At 44.3% G+C, this 23,472-nt stretch overlaps 1 protein-coding gene across 3 annotated transcripts in view; it reads right to left on the bottom strand.

The window, feature by feature from the left end:
- The window catches only part of MFSD11 (major facilitator superfamily domain containing 11), a 722,948-nt gene that overhangs the window by 457,258 nt on the left and 242,218 nt on the right, over nt 1-23,472 (bottom strand). For all 3 annotated transcript variants that reach the window (XM_068263650.1, XM_068263651.1, XM_068263652.1), the window contains exons 4-7: nt 21,553-21,660; nt 17,663-17,742; nt 11,807-11,903; nt 8,782-8,840 (exon numbers count right to left, since the gene is read on the bottom strand). In XM_068263650.1, the coding sequence (XP_068119751.1) occupies nt 8,782-8,840; nt 11,807-11,903; nt 17,663-17,742; nt 21,553-21,660 (344 nt within the window). The remainder of the gene's footprint in view (nt 1-8,781; nt 8,841-11,806; nt 11,904-17,662; nt 17,743-21,552; nt 21,661-23,472) is intronic.

Genomic DNA, 23,472 nt, shown 5'->3' with positions numbered 1-23,472 from the left:
TACCTATCTAACCTATACTGGGGGGCACATACCTAATCTAACCTGTACTGGGGGGCACCTACCTATCTAACCTGTACTGGGGGGCAGCTACCTATCTAACCTATACTGGGGGGCACCTACCTAATCTAACCTATACTAGGGCACCTACCTAATCTAACCTATACTGGGGGGCACCTACCTAATCTAACCTATACTGGGGGGCACCTACCTAATCTATACTGGGGGGCACCTACCTATCTAACCTATACAGGGGGGCAGCTACCTAATCTAACCTATACTGGGGCACCTACCTATCTAACCTATACTGGGGGGCACCTACCTATCTAACCTATACTGGGGGGCACCTACCTAATCTATACTGGGGGGCACCTACCTAATCTAACCTATACTGGGGGGCACCTACCTAATCTAACCCATACTGGGGGCACCTACCTATCTAACCTATACTGGGGGGCACCTACCTATCTAACCTATACTGGGGGCACTTACCTAATCTAACCTATACTGGGGGGCACCTACCTATCTAACATACTGGGGGGGAAGCTACCTAATCTAACCTATACTGGGGGGCACCTACCTAATCTAACCTATACTGGGGGCACCTACCTAATCTAACCTATACTGGGGGGCAGCTACCTATCTAACCTATACTGGGGGGCACCTACCTAATCAACCTATACTGAGGGCACCTACCTAATCAACCTATACTGGGGGGCAGCTACCTATCTAACCTATACTGGGGGGCACCTACCTAATCAACCTATACTGGGGGGCACCTACCTAATCTAACCTATACTGGGGGGCACCTACCTAATCTAACCTATACTGGGGGGCACCTACCTAATCTAACCTATACTGGGGGGCACCTACCTAATCTAACCTATACTGGGGGCACCTACCTAATCTAACCTATACTGGGGGGCAGCTACCTAATATAACCTATACCGGGGGGCAGCTACCTATTTAACCTATACGGGGGGAACTTACCTAATCTAACCTATACCGGGGGGCACCTACCTATCTAACCTATACTGGGGGCACCTACCTATCTAACCTATACTGGGGGCACCTACCTATCTAACCTATACTGTAGGGCACCTACCTATCAAACCTATACTGTAGGGCACCTACCTATCAAACCTATACTGGGGGCACTTACTTATCTAACCTGTATTGGGGGCACCTACCTACCTAGCTAGCCTATACAAGTGGCAACTATCCTTGCTACCTATATTGCAGGTACCTACCTAACTATCCTATACTGGGGGCAACTATTCTGGCTACCTATATTAGAGACACCCACCTAGCTAACCTGTAGTGGGGCACCTACCTATCTAACTTATACTGGGGGCACCTGCCTATCTAACCTATACTGGAGGCACCTACCTGGCTAACCTATACCGGGGGCAACTATACTGGCTCACCTATGCCTGGCTACCTATACTGGGGGCCTATAGCTGGCTACCTATACTGGATTACCTATTCTTGGCTACCTATACTGGGGAGACCTATACCGAGTGCAACTAGACCTGGCTAACTTATACTGCGGGCGCCCATACCTTGCTCGGGGGGGGGGGAGGGCAAATTTTTACACCCTCGCCCTGGGTGCATTTTAGCCTAGAAACTGCACTGGCAAAGAACTGTTCACTCACAACTCCAGCACAATTCTCCCCAACACTGCTATCCCTCCCCCTATTATAGGCCTCCCACAGAAGCTTGTAGAGAAGCCTGGATCACAATAAGTCTTATCTGAGGATACAGAAGTTATCAGCTAGACCTTTGTTTCAATAAGTAAACAAGTCTATAGAGAACTCAGCAGGTGTCACCTCCAGCTATCTGAATCCGTGACAATAGAGGACCTTGATTACAATACCTGGCATCAAAACAGAATACAACATAAACATGACACACAACAGAGACCCCAAACTGTACAATAAATAGCATAGCAATATTATAGGTTTTGCCATACGCCTCCCCCATAGCTCCATGGACCATCAGGTGACCCCTTTGTAGGGCAAACTCTAGGGGTCCATGTATACCATGTATACCAAATGATGTGTCCTTTTTGGTTTATTTGTTTCTCCTGAAGCTAGGTGTGAGTTCACAGCTTCTTTGCATACTCTCCTTTTCCATGTGAATGCTGTGCATGGAGGGATAGGCATGGTGTGGGGAGTGAAAAGGGAGGCACCTGCGGGCTGAGGCCACATCAAGGAAGAATCTGGGTGGTTTGAAATGCGTAGGTGGGCAGAGCCTCTGCCAGCTGTTAGCTTAGCAGCCTTGCCTACCACTGTCCTGTTTTGCAGCCTGTGAGTCACTACATGCCAGGACCCTTCGGTCGGGTGAAAAGGGCTGGCTGTGCCAGAGGATATGCTCTGAAGGTTGAGACGAGAACAGGAGCCTCTACTGTACAGTGCTTGAGTTGGTGAGATTACTCTTTTTACTGCAGCCAGAAGGCGGATGTTGATTGTGATGATGGAACTCTCTGTGCGGCAGTTGCTGTGACGTTGAATTCCTGCAATCCTTGCCACCTTTCTGGATTATACATTACATATAGCCCCCCCCCCCCCCCCCCCCCCCCCCGTTTATTTGCTGCTAGGCAAGGCGCACTTTAGGTATAAATGCACGGACGAGTGAGATGGAGGTGTTTTACGTCTCTGGTCAGAGGAATCATATTCATATTCACTGTTAAGCGTTTACTATTTAAACAGCTGGCTTATGAGGCCATCTGCCAGGCTTGTGTTTTTAACTTGTTATATAGATTGGCACTAGTTAGGTGACGGTGTATATTATTATATGAGATTTGATCTGTCAGATTTGTGAATAAATCATTTTGTATTCCTTGATACAGTAGTCCAAGCTTTTTCAAAAATTTTCTGGGAGTTCACAGCTGTTTTTCCTGGCCTTTCCATGTGCCAAGTCCACTCTTACTCGACATCCACATAAAATGTGTCCATTCAGTCCAGCTACTGCCCTGACTGCATCTCTGTGATTCTCAAACTCCACAAATGCAAATCCAGGAGAGTTCCATGCTATCTAGACATGACGTACAGGTCCATACCAGCTAAAGGCCTGCCATAATTCCAGTTTGTTGCCTTTGCTTCCAAAATTGCCAATGTACACTCTTGAATTTGTCCACACAGCATTAGAAGAGGAAACACAGTCAGACATGTTTGAAACCACATTAGACACATCAATGCAGTTAACCCCCAAGGTCTTCTCACTTGTCATTACAGTTCTCAAAGGAGAGGCTGAGGCCGGGGCATCAGTGCATGTTAAGCTGCATCTTAGGATGCCCACATTGTTTCCTAATAACACAGCAGCTGGTAATTTCTCCATTACTCAAACAGTCTTCAGAACTGTCCCTTGCCCCCAGTCCAGAGTGATTTCCGCCATAGGAATTCCTTTTCTTATTCCGCTTGGCAAAATAACTTTAGCACATCTCCCAAGTAGCATGCACCTCGCGGTAATAACATCTGGTTCTACTAGTGTAATAAATGCCCCAGAATCTATAAATCCTGCCACTAGTTTCTCATTAAGGGCTGGTTCAGACGGGCGTTTTTGTGGCGTTTAACGCAGCGTTTCAGGCGCAGTGTTTTTTGGGATCTACTGCCATCCCATGCAAGTGAATGGGAGCGTTTAGAGCTGGCTTTTGCAGGCTTTCATGAAAGCCTGGCAGTAGATCCCAGCGTTGCGTCTAGTCTCAAAAGCAACATGCTGCTTTCAGAGGCAGTAAACGCGAGGAAACAATAGCTGAGACCAGAACTGCTAGCCTTGAACGCTTTTCAAAAGCTTTCAAAAGCTAGCTTTTAAACGCTGGCGTTTAAACGCTGGCGTTTGAACGCAATGCCAAGCAAAAGCTCAGCAGACGCCCGTGTGAACCAGCCCTAACTCTCGCAGGAACTATATGATTCAGCCACTTTGCTTGGTTACCCCAGTCGATAAGTGATAAAACAAACCCCTCTGGTTCAAATGTAGGTTGGCTTACCTGCTCTGCAGGAGGAGAATCTGAAGCAACTGCTGTTACCTTACTGCCATCAGCAGAACGAGGAGACAGGGCAGTCCTGTTGCCTCTGATAACCTGCAGACAAAAAGCTTTCAGATGGGTTAAGGAGCCACATCTGTAGCAAGTTTTTACAGAAGTTCCTCTGGAGACGCTGGTCATCTGAGGAGTCACTAGTTCATCTCCAATAGCTGTGTTTCCTGCTGCCTATCTCCTCCAAGGTGGGCTTCCTTTGCTCTAAAACATCTGCAATGCAATGAAACTATCAACTAGCCTTGCAGCCTCCTCAACAGTCTGTCCAACTCTCTGACATCCTGACTACAGCAGTCCAAAAATTGCTCTCTGAGGCACAACTGTCTTAAAGTGGACCTGAACATCCTTTCTGCTCTAACAACAGCATAATGACCTTTAAACAAAAAAAATTCTTTATACAGCTAATGCAAATCCTAAAATCTGCACGGTTTCTACTTCCTGATACATGAAAGCCTGTGCTTTCATGCTTTTAAATGAGCTTATCTGCCATCTCTGCCATTGGCAGTCACGTGACACAGTGAGAGATCAAATTACAACTAGTGATTAGACACAAATGAGGGGGAATTAAACAGGCTAAACTCTTTAAATACATACAGGGTGAATTTCTCTCGGTTGTCCTGTGCAAGAGTTCAGGTCCACCTTAAGCCTTTCCAGGTGGTAACTTGGCATCCCTCAACCTATCTGTCAAAGGCCCGAGGCAGCTTAGTACTGTATTCTAAATAACTTTCTTTCCCGTTCGTTCTTAACCAAAGATCACAACTGATGCAGATGAGCCTTAGGTGTGATAGCAAACCTCTCAAATCGTTCTTTTTCGCTTTCTGATAATCACACTTGAGTTCGGAAGGGAGAGCTCTGTAAGTGTCACCAGCCCTCCCTGTTTACCAGCCAAAATTCTGGTCCATTCCTCCTCTGGTCCATTTCTCCTCCTCTCCTCTGGAACTTGATGGTCCTCACACAATGTCAAAAGTCTCTAAATAAGCATCAATTTCTTCTTTCCCCTCCTCAAAAACTGGGAAAGCTGCATAAGTCAACTTAATATAAAACGTCCTGCTCCATCAGACTCTTCTCCCCCCGACTTCTGTTGTATTCGTGTTTCCTCATGCGAAAGTTCCTCTCTTACTAATTGTAGCAGTTCTAATTTGTCTGCTACTGTTACACTGTCCCCCAACATAACCAGTAGCCTTTGGAAAACATCCTCCACCAAACTAGTGAAGGATTGGTCAGGTGCTACAGCTGGTTCTTGACTATCTCTCCTGGGGGAATCAGCTGCATTTGATGCAATACTTCCAGCCTTGTTGTTCAAAAGAATACAACATACAATTTATCAGTTAGCCTTCTGTTTACTTTTTGGAATGAGTCCCCTGCGACGGCTCTAACTCCTCTCGCTGCATGTTACTCAGTGCAAGATCCCAACACTGCTCTCCAGTATGTGACAGGAAGAATATCCATACACCACGACCAGACCAATAGTTCGAAGTTATCTACTTTATACCATTCTCAAGCAGTAGAAAGAACTCCATCACACGCAATGGTAAAAATCCAAAACTCCATTGACTAATACACAGCAAAAACTGTTCACTCACAACTCCACTCACAACTCCAACACAATTCTCCCCAACACTGCTATCCCTCCCCCTATTATAGTCCTCCCACAGAAGCTTGTAGAGAAGCCTGGATCACAATAGGCCTTATCTGAGGCTTCACATGTTTCCAGCTAGACCATTGTTTCAATAAGTAATGCTGGGAATACACGGTTCGTTTTTGCCTTCGTTTAAACCTTCGTTTCGATTGTGCCTTTTGTCCTTTTCGATCCCGAAATAATCGGTCATACGGTTAATATCACCACCCACGGTTTCGTTTTTTTTTCCGATTCTGATGGTTTCGTTTTTCCAATGATCGAAGGCTGCAAAGAAACGAAACGAAAATCCCTTTTTACAGGGACGGACTAGCATAAACGAACATATAATCGATCTGAACAGCCATCAAGCCTACCAATGACTCGATTAGATGGATAAAGAGAGATAATATCAAACATGTTCGATCACTAGTCGTTCGTTTTTGGGGTCTATTAATCGAAACTATAATGAGATTATGACTATTTTCACATACGTTTTCAACACTCGATTCGTTTACCGAACGAATCGAAGGTTTAAACGAAGGCAAAAACGAACCGTGTATTCCCAGCATAAGTCTAAAGACAACTCAGCAGGTGTCACCTTCAGCTATCTGAATCAGGGACAGTAGAGGACCTGGATTACAATACCTGGCATCAAAACAGAATACAAAGTAAACATGATAAACAACAGAGACACCAAACTGTACAATACATAGCATAGTAATATTATAGGTTTTGCCACACTGGGGGATACCTGTACCTGTCCAGCCTATACTGGGCGACACCTGTACCTACCTAGCCTATACTGGGGGACACCTGTACCTAGCAAGCCTATACTCAGCGACTCCTTTACTTAGCGAGCCTATGCTGGGGGACACCTGTACCTAGCTAACCTATACTGGGGGACACATGTACCTAGCTGGCCTATACTGGGGGACACCTGTACCTGGCCACCTACCTACAATAATCTGCGAGGGATTCTGAAGACAGATGGGCACCACACAGTGCACGACACAGGATGGGAAATGTATAAATGCACACACGTGGTAATGGACGTGGACAATACCTGAGAGATTTAATGCTGAAATTGATCAGGAATGCTTAGTATGGTCAGCCAACCGATCTCTCTCTCTAATCAGATTTTATTAGAGAGGTTGGTCTCTTGGTCTGCCTATCATCGTGATGTATAGCCACCTTTACACTCATATTAGTGGTTGTCAAGCTTTTATTAAACTCAAAATGTATACTAGACCCTTGCTTGACACATTTTGGTAAGTTACAGGAAAAAAGGTTGTGGAAATCAATTGGATCACTTTTTGCACAGAAATCCAGGAAAAATTGAATGCCAGGAAGGTTACGGACCAGAGGTCGCTGCTACGAAAAACAGGGCCTACCGATGTCACGTTGCAGCAATTCGCCCAGCGACCTGCTCTTCCATTGTATCTCACTCGCTCTGCCATCACTATGATGGCAGAGCTCTGTAAGCTGATCAGGAGCAGATTACATTGGCTCCTGACCCTGTGATCAATGTGAACCAATGAGATTGTCTTCACAGTGATCACAGGGTCCGAAGCCAATGAAATCGGCTCCTAAGCGCCTCATGGAGCTCTGCTTTCATAATGACTGCAGGGCGAATAAGCTGCAGCAGCGGGAGAGTGGCACAACCGGCGGAGAAGTTGAAAGCTACCCTGGCAGCTCCCAAACGGCGTAGATTTCAACCAGCACAGTCCGGAAGTGGTTAAATATGGTAATTTTCAAGAACTCTCTACTGTAGTTAATATCTCACATACCTCCTTCAGACATATAAAATTGGTGGTAGACTATAATAGTATATAAATGCTTTTAAAAAGTCTTGAATGGCTTTATTTATATTTGATTTTTTTAAACCCAAAATTTACCATAATGATTTGACTAAAACCAGTTCCAAGTACCCCCTAAGCCCCCCAGAAGTACTCCTGGGGTATGCATACCATGTGCTGAGAACCTAGTGTGTAGTGAAATGCTCACATTAATTACACTTAAAGGGACACTTAAGTCAAAAAAAAAATGAGCTTTACTCACCTAGGGCTTCCAATAGCCCCCTGCAGCTGTCCGGTGCCCACGCCGTCTCCCTCCGATCCTCCTGGCCCCGCCGGCAGCCACTTCCTGTTTCGGTGACAGGAGCTGACAGGCTGGGGACGCGAATGATTCTTCGCGTTCCTGGCCACAATAGCGCCATCTATGCTGCTATAGCATATATCATATACCGTATAGCAGCATAGAGGGTGCTAATGTGTCTGGGAACGTGAAGAATCACTCGCGTCCCCAGCCTGTCAGCTCCTGTCACCGAAACAGGAAGTGGCTGCCGGCGGGGTCAGGAGAATAGGAGGGAGACGGCGAGGGCACCGGACAGCTGCAGGGGGCTATTGGAAGCCCTAGGTGAGTAAAACGAATCTTTTTTTGTTTGACTTAAGTGTCCCTTTAAGGGGCCCATACACTGGTCGATTTCAGCCATCGATCGATCAATCGATTCTATCGATGGAACGATTTGCGGCCGATTTCGATCGATTTGATCTATCTGACTGGATGGAAAATCTAGGTGCCAGCAGCAGATCGATGGTCCATAGAGTTGCATTGCATCTTATGGTCCAATAATGCATTTACATCGATTTCCAATAGATTTCATTCTGAAATCTATTGGAGATCTATTCCTAATGTGTGGCACACATCAAATACATTCCTGTCAGATTCGACTTGACAGGCACCTGCCAAATCTGATGGTCAAATCTGCTGCAAATCTATAAGTGTATGGCCACCTTTACTGTTTTTATTCAAGTGCAACAGAGGGATTACACATCAGCACTAACAATTAAAATGTATAGAAAAGAACTAGAAAAGCAGGTGATGAAACCTCTATTGTACATGGTTTACAATACAGAAAACAACTGGCAAGCGTTGCAGACAGGCATTTTTATCTTCTGCTTCACCAATTCATATAGTAATAATTTACTGTATGTTAATGTATGCACAGAGCTGTACAAAAACAACAACAATTTCCATCACGATAATTTTGGTTAGCGCACACTTAGTCATGCAGCAGACAGTATTCTGTAAGATAGAAGCTTGGAATTCTGCCAATGACGAAACTGCATACCTGATATTATAGCTTCTCCCTTCCATGCAACATAGATATACAAGTTCCCAAATAGCATACTGTAAAAAAAAACAAAGCATGTTTAAACATGTTTCGTATCAAAATGGAAAGAAAAATAGAAAAATTAAAACAAAACATCAGTAGGATAAAGAAATAATGTTTGAATAAACAAAAATATAACCTTTCTGTTGCATGCCCATTGTTATGCTCTCCGACACTTAAAGAGAACCTAAACTGAGAAGGATATGGATTTTTCCTTTTAAAATAATACCAGTTGCCCGACTCTCCTGCTGATACTGTGTCTAATATTTTTAGCCATAGCCCCTCAACAAGCATGCAGATCAGGTGATCTGACTGAAGTCAGACTGGATTAGCTGCATGCTTGTTTAAAGGGAAGGTCCAAGCAAAATAAAAAAAAATGACTTTCACTTACTTGGGGCTTCTACCAGCCCCATGCAGCCATCCTGTGCCCTCATGTCACAGGAAGCCCTAGTGGTCAGACCGCAAATGGCCTTCCAAACCGTGCCAGCACACGGATCGTGCGAACTCTGGTCGCAGTCAATGCGCAGTACCCGTTGGGAATTGGCCGCAGACAAACCAGAAGGGAGCCTGTGAGGTACGGTAATTACAACTTACACACAATTCCAGGGTATCTGCCATCACATCTGTTACCATGGGACAGAGGAGCCCGTTGACTGTCTGGGCCTAGATCTACAAATAAAAACGGTTAAAACACGCTGTATTCTGTCTAGCCAACAACAAACAATAGTAGCGTCTCTTCAGAGACCTGGGATCAGTTCTGTGTGTGTTGAATAATAGGGTAGCTAGAACAACAACTGACGATAGCGTCGGTTTTTTGAAAGCAATATAAATAATTAATATATACAGACAATTATTAAAATCAACAATTATTAAAACAGTAATTGCCAGTATGAAAAATAAAAGAAGGGAGAAAAAAAAAAACTTAGTTCCTGGAAAGATGTCCTTTAGTGGGAAAACTTGTAAAGTTCTTGGTTTCAATCAAAGTTCAGAGTTCAGACCAGGTGGATGCCAGCATATCCTCAAGCTGGCACAGATGAGATCAGGATGATGTTTCAGGGTGGAAGACACTGAGTTTGTCTCCTCTGCCATTCTTATGCCCCTGATCCAGTAGGAGGGAGTGAGGGCGGGGACACACACCCCCTTAGAACATGAGATGAGTCCTCCCCTTGTCCTGGGGACCAGAAATCATGTCTTAACCATATATGGGCTCTATCTTACAGAACCGTATAGGTCAGGGCAGATTTACTAATATTTTCAGGTCTGCCCCGATTTACCAGCAGCCTGATACCAAACATGGGACCCCTGTGGTATCATCAGGGCACTTTTGAACTGCCTAACTGGCAGTCTTTACCTCAGAATGTTCTGAAATGTTCTCAGAACCAGCGCCAGACAGGGCCCTACATGCTCTGTTAGTTTGGAGGGTCTGTCAGCCTGGCAACATAGAAAATATGACACATATAGCAGTTTATGAAATATGATCTACATCTGGGATTGACAGCAGGTCATCCCTAGGTGATGGGTCTTTTGAAGCCTGCAGGAGCAAGCCACAGGTTGGCTCCCCTGCTGGGGAAAGGAGCCAGAGTGTCTGCTTTTTCCTCAACTAGATTGCTTCTGTCATGGTGTTTATCAACTATACCTGATGGATGGGCCATCAGCACAGCTTGAAGCCAGGGACACTGGCAGCAGGCTAGTGTCCTTTTGGTGGAAGGAGGGAAAAAAAAAAAAAAAAAACAAACCCCAGGAATGTCATTTCTGATTCCTGTAATGGCTGCACGAATTTAGTCAAAAAGCGATCAGAAATTGGACTGCGCGGATCCTTCCAATTCGCCCACGTTTCTCAAGGCTGTTCCGTGACAGCTGGGAGGAAGAGAAACTCCAGGTTGCTACAGGTAGCCCCTACACAACCAATCCAGATTCTATGGATCTGAAGCGCAATCGATGCAGAGAATCGAGTGCGATCGCTTTTTCTTCACGGGCGGTTCCAGGACGAGTCTGTGGCCCCGCAACCGTCCGTGACACCTCGTAGTCACTCACTGCTGCTCCAGTCCCCCGCTGGCAGCTAGTTTCATTTTTGCCGACCTTGGAGGTCGGCGGGCCGCATTGCGTACATTTGTACACATTCCCGCCAGTGCAGGAACAATAACACATACATTTTTACGCTTTAGTGGTGCAACGCATAAATGTTTACGTGTTGCACCACTAACGCGTAAAAAATTATATGTTAATGTTCCTGCACTAGCGGGAATGCGTACAAATGTACGCAATGCGGCCCGCCAACCTCCGAGGTCGGCAAAAACGAAACTAGCTGCCAGCGGGGGACTGGAGCAGCAGTGAGTGACTACGAGGGCACAGGACGGCTGCATGGGGCTGGTAGAAGCCCCAGGTAAGTGAAAGTCATTTTTTTATTTTGCTTGGACCTTCCCTTTAAGGTGTGTGATTCAGCCACTACTACTGGTAGTCAGCAGGACTACCAGGCAACTGGTATTGTTTTAAAGGAAACATCCATATCCCTCTCAGTTAAGGTTACCTTTGAGAAGCTCATACACATTGATTTTCTACTGCAGATTTGATCACGGTGTTAGAATATGCCAGAGGTTGATGCCCCCACATTGTAGGCAAATCATTATTTCTATCAAGTTCCGGCCAAAATACGTTAAAATTATTGTCAGTCCAGACAGAAAGATCTTGCTCTTAATGGGGCGGGGGCCCCCTGAATGCCCCTCAAGCTGTAGTGCTACCCAGGGGCCCCTGTAGAGTACTTGCAGCGGAGCATGCTCTCTCTCCAGTCTGTATGATACAGGCGACATAACCCTTTTAATCCTTTCTTATAGCGGTCATAACATCTCTGTGTCCCCCAACATTCTTCCTGAATAATCTTTGTAATACAGGCATGGTGCTATTGTCTAGACCAGGGGTCATCAAGCTTTTTGACTTGATATTGTACTGTATATTGTATAAAGTGAAGTGAAAAAGTAGTGCTTACCTAAATTGCAGTAGGGCCCAGAAAATACCACTATTGCGTCCAATTGTCTTGTCATCAGAATTCATAGTCAGACACGTGCCTTGAGCAGTCCAGAGCACTGCACAAAAAGGTAACAAATACATATGGTAGAATCTACTCTTGAAAGCAAACAATGAAAGTTCCAAAAAGTTATTGTCTCCTTCACAGATCTCCTGCTATCTATAGTTAGCAATACGTACCAATACAATATACAAGTGAAACTCAGAAAAATAGTATATCATGCAAAATAAGTTCAGTAATTCAACTAAAAGGGGCACTACAGCGAAAAACTGTAAAATTTAAAATATGTGCAAACATATACAAATAAGTAGTACATTTCTCCCAGAGTAAAATGAGCCATAAATCACTTTGCTTCTATGTTGCCGTCACTTACAGTAGGTGGTAGAAATCTGACAGAAGTGACAGGTTTTGGACTAGTCCATCTCTTTATAGGGGATTCTCAGGGATATATTTATTTTCAAAAGCACTTAGTGAATGGCAGTTGCTCTGTTCAACTGCCAAAAAAACTGTGTAGGGAGCAGGGATGCTGGCCAGCATCATTGTTTAAATCCTTTTTCAGGAATATCTATATAAAGACTAAAAGCATTGCTGAGAATCCCCTATGAAGAGATGGACTAGTCCAAAACCTGTCACTTCTGTCAGATTTTTACTACCTACTGTAAGTGACAGCAACATAGGAGAAAAGTAATTTATGGCTCATTTTACTCTATTATTTATTTATTGTATATAAAGCGCCAACATATTACGCAGCGCTGGACAATAAATAGGGATACATACAATATTTAGGGGTGACATACAGCAAAATGACAATACCTGAATACAAGAAAGACCAGATCACGCAGCACAGTAGGAGTAATAGGTAATGCTTAGTCACTGGAGGGGAGCATGGAGATTAGGCAAGTTAGGTTCACTCAGATGCATAGCATGGGTTCACAGTAATGGAGGTGCATGATCAGGTAGGACACAAAAGGAGGATGACCCTGCCCAAAGGCTTACAATCTAGAGGGAGAGGTAAGGACACGGAAGGTAGGGGACCAGAGTTCAGCTGTGGGTTTAGAGCACTTGTGAGGGGTAGTAGGCCAGAGTGAAAAGGTGAGTTTTAATGGCTTTCTTGAAGATGTTGAAGGAGGGGGCGCTACCCTAATGGGTGGAGGTAGGGAGTTCCATAGTGTTGGAGCAGCTCTTGAGAAGTCCTGAAGGCGTGCATGGGAAAATGTACTTCTTATTTGTATAGGTTTGCACATATTTTATAAATGTTACAGTTTTTCGCTGTAGTGCCCCTTTAAAAGGTTAAACTAATATATGAAATAGGAAACCTTTGCAGGTGTTTTGGATTAATCAGCTGATTAGAGTCTGACACATTGGCCTCGATTCATAAAGCATTACCTCATGCGGTAATGCTGAAAACAGCAGACTTTACCGACCACTTAGCAAAATGTCAATTCATAAAGGCCGTTACCGCATGAAAAGCTGACATTACCGACCAGGGAGATAAATTACCGACTTGGCTGCAGTTACCGACAACACATGTCAGTAAATTGTCAGCAAATGTCAATTCATAAAGCCTTCAACATGCGGTAAGCCTGGCGGTAGTTACCGACACCTCTAGTGAGGCGTTAACAAGTTACCGACAGCTCTGACAGCTCTGATGAATGCAAAAGTGCAGAGAGCCGAAGTCTGTTTGAGTCATCAGTGGAGAGAGCCAGAGAGCCCTCTGTGTGAATCATTTCAGCAGGCAGGGAAAAACTGTGTGACTCATCTGTCTGAGTCATCAGTGGAGAGAGCCAGAGAGAGCCGTCTGTGTGATTCATTTCTGTAGTGCAAAGAGAATCGAGACACTGCTCTACTCTACGGCTCAATGGGCTGCGGTAATTTACCGACCTCCAAGGGCAGCTGGGGAAATCTTTATGAATTAGCACACAGACCGGGAAAATACCGAGCACGGTATTTTCCCGACAAGATTTTTTTATCGCACTGCTGTTTATGAATCAAGGCTATTGAGCCTAAAATACTGAACATGTTCACAATATTCTAACCACTTGGCAACTACAGGTTGTTTTCCCCTTATGGACCAGAGCAGTTTTCACATTTCAGCGCTGCTCCCGTTTGTCAATAACTGTATCACTTATCACTTATCACACCTAAATTATCTATCTCTATAGCTTTTTTTTTTTTTTTCTTTTCGTAACAGATTAGTCTGTTTGTGAGCAATTTAGCATATAATATACTACCACGATTTTTTTTTGTTTGTTGGAAGCCGGAAGTTGTCACCGGCAAAACATGTAGGGCTGTACGGTTTGCTCTTGTGACTCTGGTCCGCTGGTCCCCGGCCACGTGGCGCTGTCAGGCCGCTCTACTAGCAATCTGCACTCTCAAACCAGCTACATTGCCCCTCTGATATTGGTGGTGACTCCTTAGAGCCCGCTCTGCGGTTGCTTGCAGTCCAACTCCCAGCGATACAACTTACATGGAGGACTAGCCATCCACATCTGGTTCCTCTGACTTCCAGCATCGCGTACCTGGGTTTACATTTCAGCCACCCATGGGATATCCCTGACATGCTGAAAGTCACAGCGTAGTACCGAAACAGGGATTGTTGTTTGCTGCCTCTGTGCTTTAATTGTGGTGATGACCACAACATGGAACTGCTGCTTTCTTTGCATGGCTTTGCTTGACATTGCTTAGAGACTGCAGGAACACTGCTTTGCTCTGCTATTGTCTGGATGTTTGCCCCACTGTGGTCAATCTACTAGGATTCCGATATATGTGTTGGCTAATACCATCAAATCCCCTGGCTTCTTGAATTGTGGTGGCTTGATGATAAAGTCTCCTACTTGCGGGATTAATCTACACTACACAGTACCATATTAGAGATTTTGCAATGAACTCACTGGTTGTCACCAGAGTAGCTGCGATGTGGTTGTTGATGTGGTATGTGTGTGGTGTATGAGTGAGAAGTTGGCCGGATCCATGTGTCACATTTTAGATTTAATATTACATTAATACAATTATATTTTAATTACCTTTTTGATTGCTGAGTATCTCATCGGCGTGTACCCAACCATTATTCTATCCTACTATTTTTTTTCTAACTACCACAATTTATTATTTAGCAGAACAGCATTCAAAGGGTTAAAACACAGGACTTACTTTTCCAATAGAAAGCTCCCTGCAGGAAGATCCGCATCCAAACTGATAAAATGATCTTGTGTTTACTTAATTGTATCAGAGGAATGTAAACATTCCATGACAGTGCAGAAACTTCTAATGTGTGCAGAACTGATACACTGCTCAGAAATCATTACAATATAAATACACCAGTTATGAATAAAATGCAATGGCAGCTTTCAGAGCAAATAAAACTGTGCTTTGGGAACTTGTAATTTCAAAATGAATAATAATACTTATGCTAATATGATAACTATATGGGATATAAAAAGTAGGACACCCCATTGTTATTGAATATTATGTCAGAGTTCAATATTACTTTAAGTATCGTATTTTCCGGAATATAAGACACTCCGGCATATAACCACCTAGCTTTAGAGGGCAAAAATCAGGAAAAAAAATAAAGTAAACCTAGGTGTGTCTATGGTGCAGGGCCGTCATATGGACCTTTCCCCTCTAAACTGTCTATCTAAGCTATACTGCCCAGCTACACTAACCCCTGCTTATACTACATTTTACTTACACCTGCTGCCCCAACCAACTACACTACGATGCTGCTGTGCGGCTGCACGTGTACACCGCAAGTTTGCAGACTACAACCGGAAACTACAGCGAAGAGGAGCGTGGCGACTGGGACCCAGAAGAGCTTGATCTTAGACAGCTTCGGATTACTGCAGCGAGACGGAGGAGAGGCAGGCCAGTTTTTAGGGCCGTGCGGCCCGTGCCGCCGCCCTGGGCGCTGTTGTGAGAGGGGAGCTGTAAAGGAGGGGGGAGGGGTCGGGCTGCCCTCCCCGCGGCTCCGGCTCCCCCTCCATTATGGGGGTTGGACCTACCTAACCTATACTGGGGGAAGCTGCCTATCTAACCTATACTGGGGGGCACCTACCTAATCTAACCTATACTGGGGGGCACCTACCTATCTAACCTATACTGGGGGGCACCTACCTTATCTAACCTATACTGGGGGGCACCTGCCTAATCTAACCTATACTGGGGGACACCTACCTATCTAACCTATACTGGGGGCACCTACCTAATCTATACTGGGGGGCACCTACCTATCTATAACCTATACTGGGGGGCAGCTACCTAATCTAACCTCCTATACTGAGGGGCAGCTACCTAATCTAACCTATACTGAGGGGCAGCTACCTATCTAACCCTATACGGGGGGAACCTACCTATCTAACCTATACTGGGGGCACCTACCCATCTAACCTATACTGTAGGGCACCTATCTATCAAACCTATACTGGGGGCACTTACTTCTCTAACCTGTATTGGGGGCACCTACCTACGCTATACAGGTGGCAACTATACTGGCTACCTATATTGCAGGCAACTAACTATCCTATACTGGGGGCATCTACCTATCTAACCTATGCTGGGGGCAACTATACTGACTACCTATACCTATAGCCTGTAGTGGGGCACCTACCTATCTAACTTATACTGGGGGCGCCTGCCTATCTAACCTATACTGGGGGCAACTATACTGACTACCTATACTGGAGGCACCTACCTGGCCAACCTATACCGGGGGCAACTATACTGGCTCACCTATGCCTGGCTACCTATACAGGGTGCCTATAGCTGGCTACCTATAGTGGATTACCTACTCTTGGCTACCTATACTGGGGGGACCTATACTGAGTGCAACTAGGCCTGGCTAACCTATACTGCGGGCGCCCATACCTTGCTCGGGGGGAAGGGGGGGGTGGCGGCGCAATTTTTACACCCTCGCCCTGAGTGCATTTTAGCCTAGAAACTGCACTGAGGAGAGGAGTGTGGCGGCAGGAGCCTTTGAGATATAAGATGGCACCAACTCCCCCCCCCCCCCCCCTAGTTTTGGGGAAGAAAAAGTGTGACTTATATTATGAAAAATACGGTAATTACTTTATTTTCACCCAGACCCAGAGCCTTCCCACTCCTTAGGCTGTTTGTAAGCAATCTGCTTATTTTTAATTTTCTTCAGACTCACTTTAAGCTATACTTTCCAGTCAACATTTATGCAAGGGAAGTGTGGCGGACTACAGCTGGATGCTCATGAACTGTATTTTGGAACATTGCTCTAAATTTCAAAACTTGAAGCACCATGTTCTAACATATGTTATCTTTGTATGAAGAATGTGATCCAACTGAAAGTTGTAAATACTTCTAATGCTTCTGTATAATACACTATAAGGAACCAGTGCAGATTTCTAATGATTGGCTAAAATAGATTTAAACCCAATGTAGAAAATTTGTCAGGCACCAAGATTCATCTTAGCAGCTTTATTGTCTTTACCAATGCCTACTGGCTCCCGTACTTTGCCATATGACTCTGTATCCTTATGTGACTGTCCTCATGACATACATGCCACAAGACCAGCAGAAAATCAAGTCTTTCATCTGGCCCCTCAGTGCCAACACTGAAGCCAAGCACATTGCCACTCATGGGAATGGAGCATCTGAGTGCGGTCACATGGGGAGGAGTAGATTTCACAGAGCACAACTACTTCCATGATGAGATAATAATGGCTAAGGGGAAGGGGGGGGGGGAGGTTGGCTTTGTAAACTTTAACTTCTTAAGAGTTTACATGAAGGTTTATGCTACAATGCAATGCTTTATGTGGATAGAAGGATTTTACAGACATAAAACAAACTCACCAGCAGCAGCAATCCCTATTAAAACGGATAACATGTAAAATGACCAGGTGTATGGCTGGATGAACATTGCAATGTAGGCACTAAAACAAGAACAAAATATATATTTATATATAAGAGAAACAAAGAAAACATTTTAATAGAGTAGATTTCTGAGAAAAATTTACAATTCACTTGCAGGTAGAATACCTTAGGGCTGTGCCATATCTATGCCAGTGTTTAAGGCGGACAAAAAAAAATAAAAAATGGAGAAATGTGTTTTACTTCATGAACCACACTTTTCCGGATTCAGTCCCATCAATTAATTTGAGCTATGCAAATAAATTATGAAGACCTCATGGACTGGAGTTAGACAGCACTGCCTCATACTACAGTACCTTACCATGTTAAGTTCCAGATATTCCCTGGTTTTCCTTGCTCAAGGTCCATGTTGCACAAATATTTGCTTGGACGTGTGAAACAGGTAAACTACAACTCCCAAAAAGCACAGCACTGATGATAGACATTTACTCTATATATGAAATAGAGTGCAGCTGAGTTAGCACCAATACACAAAAACATAAAGCTGTGACATTCACTCTCCTCAGCACAACCAGCCTTTCCAGAGTATCTCAACCAATCTTAAAATAAACCTGATGCTGGGAATACACAGTTAGATTCTGAGCCATTTAGATGGCTCGATAAATAATTTCCGACATGTCTGATCTCGCATCTGATTGTTTCCACACTCGATTCTGCATGGGGAACAATGGGAAAAGATAAGAAAAATGAATAGAAGATAAAAGAATCGCCCGCAGAATCGAGCGCGGAATGGGAGTGGCCCGTGTATTCCCAGCATTAGGTGAGAGACATATGAAGATTGCCATATTTATTTCATCTTGAATCACACACCTAAAATAAGCATTCGGCAAATTCAGTCAGACTTGAGTCAGGGACACCTTATCCGCATGCTTATTTAGGATCTATTCCTAAAAGTATTATGCCTAGTACACACCATACAATTTTCTGTAAGATTTTCTGTTAGATTTACATGCCAGATAGATAATTTCCAACATGTTGGAAATTGTCTATTTAACCATCTATCTGCCTAGCAATTAAGCATGGTTCTACTCAGCAGGAGATAACAAGAAGACGACGCACCAGAGATAATGACCAGTCTCTACCAGTACTTTACAGAAAATAATCTAATTACAGAAAATCTAACAGAAAATTGTATGGTGTGTACTAGGCATTAGAGGCAGTGGCTCAGCAGGACAGCAAGGCAATGTCGATTGTTTAAAAGGAAATACATATGTCAGAGCCTCAACACGTATTTCCCCTCAGATTCCCTTTAAAGAGAACCCGAGCTGGTGTTATTTTGTAATAAAGTAGTAAAAAAAAAACATACTACTTGATCGGGCAGGGGGCAAGCCGTATCAGGTAGCGTCCATCCCCACCACCCCCTGACCCCCATGAAGCCTGTAATGGCTTACGTTCACTTTCAGGGGTTGTGACAACGCATACAGAGCTATGTGCTCTCATCCAAGAAGCACAGAGCTCAGAAAGGTGGGGGACAGGGGTGAAGAATCATTGAGAGGAGGGAGAGGGGTTCCCTGATGCCCAGAGTGCTCGTTTTTCGGAGTGCCTCTCCTGCAAGGAAGGCCCTTTTCCCTCAAGATTGCAGACAGGTTGCATATTGGCAATTTCAGGGGGGTCATAATGGGGAGCATGGGGGGGGGGGGGGCTGAGAGCAGAGCAGAGGGGACACAGAGGCATGGCATAGAGCAGAGAATCTGCCCCCCCCCCCCCCCGAATCTGCCTCAGGTATGCTTTAAAGCCAGAAAGGTATGAAGGATTGCAAGCATACACTTCCCCTATCAACACAGCTCTACCACTCTGCATAATGGGGAGATGTGCTGCTTTACACACAGTGATAGACTCATCTTGCTCCTATCTCTACATCAATGTGTACAGAGTGACATCACTCAGCTGAACTTCTAAAGTGACACTGAAGCTATATAAAAAAAAAACAAAAAAACCTTATGATATAATTAATTGTATCTGTAGTACAGAAAATTAATAGAACATTAGTAGCAAAGAACAGTTTAGTTTTTATTTTCCGTTATTTCGTTTTTTTGTATAGAACATTGAGTCATTGTATCTGTCATATTTGCAATCACAAACCACACACAGTATTTCAAAGAGGAACTCCAGAGTAAATAAAAAAATCCGGCAGTCTGCAAGTAAAAGAAAGTTATATTTATCCGAGAAGCCTTGTCCCAAAGTCCCTGCATCACCTGACTTCCGGCGCCTGGCCCCGCCTCCTCTCTCTCCCCGGAGAAACCCGCCAAGATATTTACTGTAGTTAATAGCTTGGCGTTTTTTCTGCAGAGAAAGAGGAGATGGGGCCAGGCGCTTGAAGTCGGGTGATGCAGGGACTTCGAGACGGCATCTTGGGTAAATATAATGGTTGAAGTGATGGGACCTGGTACCAAAGAGGGAGAAGACTGAGGATGGCGGTGTGGGAGCGATCTGTGCGCATGGGGCTGGAGGAATCCTAGGTAATATGCCCACATCTTGTTTTTAGGGGGTTCATGTTTTATGATGGGATGGGGGTCACGCTTTTTCTATAAATAAACATTTTTGCAAATAGATTGTTGAGTGGCGGTTGTTAAATTGTGTGCGTCAACCTGGCTTCCCTCAGGAATATTTTTGAGGTGATCTATAAAATTTAAAGGGCCAGTTCACCAGTTTAATTAAGGTCGTTTTTGCGGAAGCCCCAGGTATGTATAAATCTTTTAATCTAATCCAGCTCTGGTTTCCTTTAAGTACTGGATGGAGCTAGTCTACAAAATCATGCAACTATGCAAAAGAAGGTCAGTGGCGACATCCTCTTGTCTTTAATTTGACAATGATTGTCTAGGAGTCATAATCAAGGAAACACAATAGCCTGATTCAGTGTCACCATCACATTTTTCTAACATAAGCATTCACACTGGCTTTGTCGGAAACATGTTGCTAAGCAGTAAGTGGATATGCCTTGGGCCCGTTTCCACTAGAGCGAATCTGCATGCGTTTTCTGCATGCAGATTTGTATAACCAATATAAATCAATGGGCCTGTTTCCACTTGTCAAAAATTCTGTGCAGTGGACTGTGCAGAAAACCACCTGCACAGCAGAGCCATCAGAATTTGAACACCGCAAGGCTAGTGTGCAATTTATCTGTAATGTATTTAATAGGAAATTTGCATGAGTTTTCGTTGTGGCAATTTTCCATGCAAATTTGCGTTTTCGTTTAAGTTTTCGCTTAAAATCAATGTAAAAGCACACAGGCACGGACATGGTTACATTCGCATACTTACAAACAGATGCAAATTTTAATGCATTTTTGCATTAAAATTCGCATACAATCGCATACAAATTTGCATCCGCATGCAAATTCATTTTCCGCAACGGAATCGCACCACACTAGTGGAAACAGGCCCTTAGTCAAGTACAATGGCTATGTTGTTATTCATGCAAGGAATAATTTAAACTATCATATTGCTACATAACGTTCCTGCTATACAGTCAGTGGCGTAGCTAAGGAGCTGTGGGCCCCGATGCAAGTTTTACAATGGGGCCCCCCAAGCACTTTATACATAATAATTGATACGGCCCCCCAAAACCTGCCAATGGCAACTACAATGTCAGAGGTTCAGGAAGGGGATGGGGAACAGTTTGTTAATGATTACCACTATTCAAAGTATCTACAGCAGTGATTATTATGAGCACAGGACCAATAGAGAGCTAATACTGAAGTTCAGGGAGGGCCCTACGGGGCCCCTCTGGCCCAAGGGCCCCGATGCGGTCGCTACCTCTGCACCCCCTATTGCTACGCCCCTGTATACAGTATTTCAGTAGCATTTACTCACCTGTAAAATATGCCACTCAGGAACATTGACAGCTGACAGCCCATCAAGGCAACCACAGAAGGGGCTAGAAGATTGGATGCTGAAAACACTCCATAGATAATGGCCATGCTGTGAACAAAACACAAATATATTATACGTATACCATAAGTATTCAGCATGGTTATAAATCCCTGATTCCTGCTCATAGATATTCTATTCTGTTTTATTTTCCTGAATACTATTGCACTTGAGCTTCGGGGTTCTTTTTTGAAAGACTGGGTGGTGGACACACAACGTAAAGGTAGAGGACTACAACATGCATGTAGTGTTAACTGGCCTGGGAGTTCACATTCTTCTACCATTCTAATTCCTGGATTTTTGCATCACTATAGTGGTAGTTCATAGTAGCAGCACTGGAAAACACTACTACTGAATATTGCTTTTTCTGGAGGTTTTGAGCCTAAGCATTGTGGCATTTTCATAATCAACTAATGCTATTCCAAGTTCACTACCTCACAATGCACCTTTTCATTGCCCTCTGCTCATATACAATTGTGTAGACAGTGCCACTCATCATCCACTATAATATTCCCTGCTTGTGTCTCTGCTTCAGATCCCACTGACTTCTACTACAGAACTAATAGTGTCTGCCACCCGAACAATCAAGTTCCTATCCATGCCCGGAGAAAGTCCTCATGTGTATGTAAGGCTTAAAGATATAGTACACAGAGGTCATCTTCTTAAAATTCTACCCCATCCAACTACCAAAACAAAGTAAAACAGAGGAGGTTTGCATCATATACAAATATAAAAGCAAAAACTGAGAGGATGCGCTCACAGCATATAGTGTGTGTAAATGCACAACTTATCCAAAATGGCATACATAAATGAGCAGCAATTCACAACTCTATTCGAGTTGTGCATTTACACACACTATATGCTGTGAGCGCTCTCTCAGTTTTTGCTTTTGGCGTCAATTCACCAGAGAGGATTTACTAAGAGAAAAAAGGTAGGTAGTTTATCTCATGAGGTATTTTAACACTCTGGAGTCAATTCACCAGTGTGAGAGGACAGAGAGAAAAATGTTCGATAGCAGGGGATAATGGAGAGATATGCATGAGGAAAGTGTGAGAAAGCAGAGAGTTAGGTAATCGGTATTAATGATTTACATGGGATACTTTTCCTCTCTGTAAGCTTGAAAGTGAAGCATTGTGGGTAGGAGGCGGAGTTTTACCACTACGTGACCAGAGTATTCCCGCCTTTTCAGTGGCGTAGTTAAGGAGCTGTGGGCCCCAATGCAAGTTTTACAACTGGGCCCCCCAAGCACTCTATACATAACAATTGATACAGGGCACCAAAACCTGCCAATGGCAACTACAGTGTCAGAGGTGCAAGAAGGGGATGGGGAACAGCTTGTTAATGATTATCATTATTCAAAGTATCTATAGAAGTGATTATTATGAACACAGGACCAATGGAGAGCTAATGCTATAGTTGTGGGAGGACCTTTTGGGGCCTCTCTGGCCCAAGGGCCCTGATGCGGTCGCTACCTCTGCACCCCCGATTGCTACGCCCCTGCGCATTTTACTGCCGGATCATATCATAAATCATATCAAGAGTGAGTCTGAACTTCTTCACCACCTCTGTCTCAGTAAAATTATCAAGAACTGTTCTCTCACGAAAAATACGAGGGGCGATTAAACAGACCCTCCTCCTGTGCCTTCGTCTCCTCATAATAGAAGCAAGCTCTAAGGCCTAGTGCACACCAGAGCGGTTCGGCTGCGTTTTGCGATCCGCTTGCGGCTGCGGATACGCTTGGGTAATGTATTTCAATGGGCTGGTGCACACCAGATCGGGAGGAGTTTTGCAGAAACGCATACTCCCGGGCTGCTGCAGATTTTGGATTGCGGAGGCGTTTCTGCCTCAATGTTAAGTATAGGA

This window comes from Hyperolius riggenbachi, chromosome 12 (assembly GCF_040937935.1).
Source record: "Hyperolius riggenbachi isolate aHypRig1 chromosome 12, aHypRig1.pri, whole genome shotgun sequence".
Lineage (NCBI taxonomy): Eukaryota > Metazoa > Chordata > Amphibia > Anura > Hyperoliidae > Hyperolius > Hyperolius riggenbachi.
The sequence above is the reverse complement of the archived record's forward strand: the minus strand, read 5'-3'. Positions and strand labels throughout refer to the sequence as shown.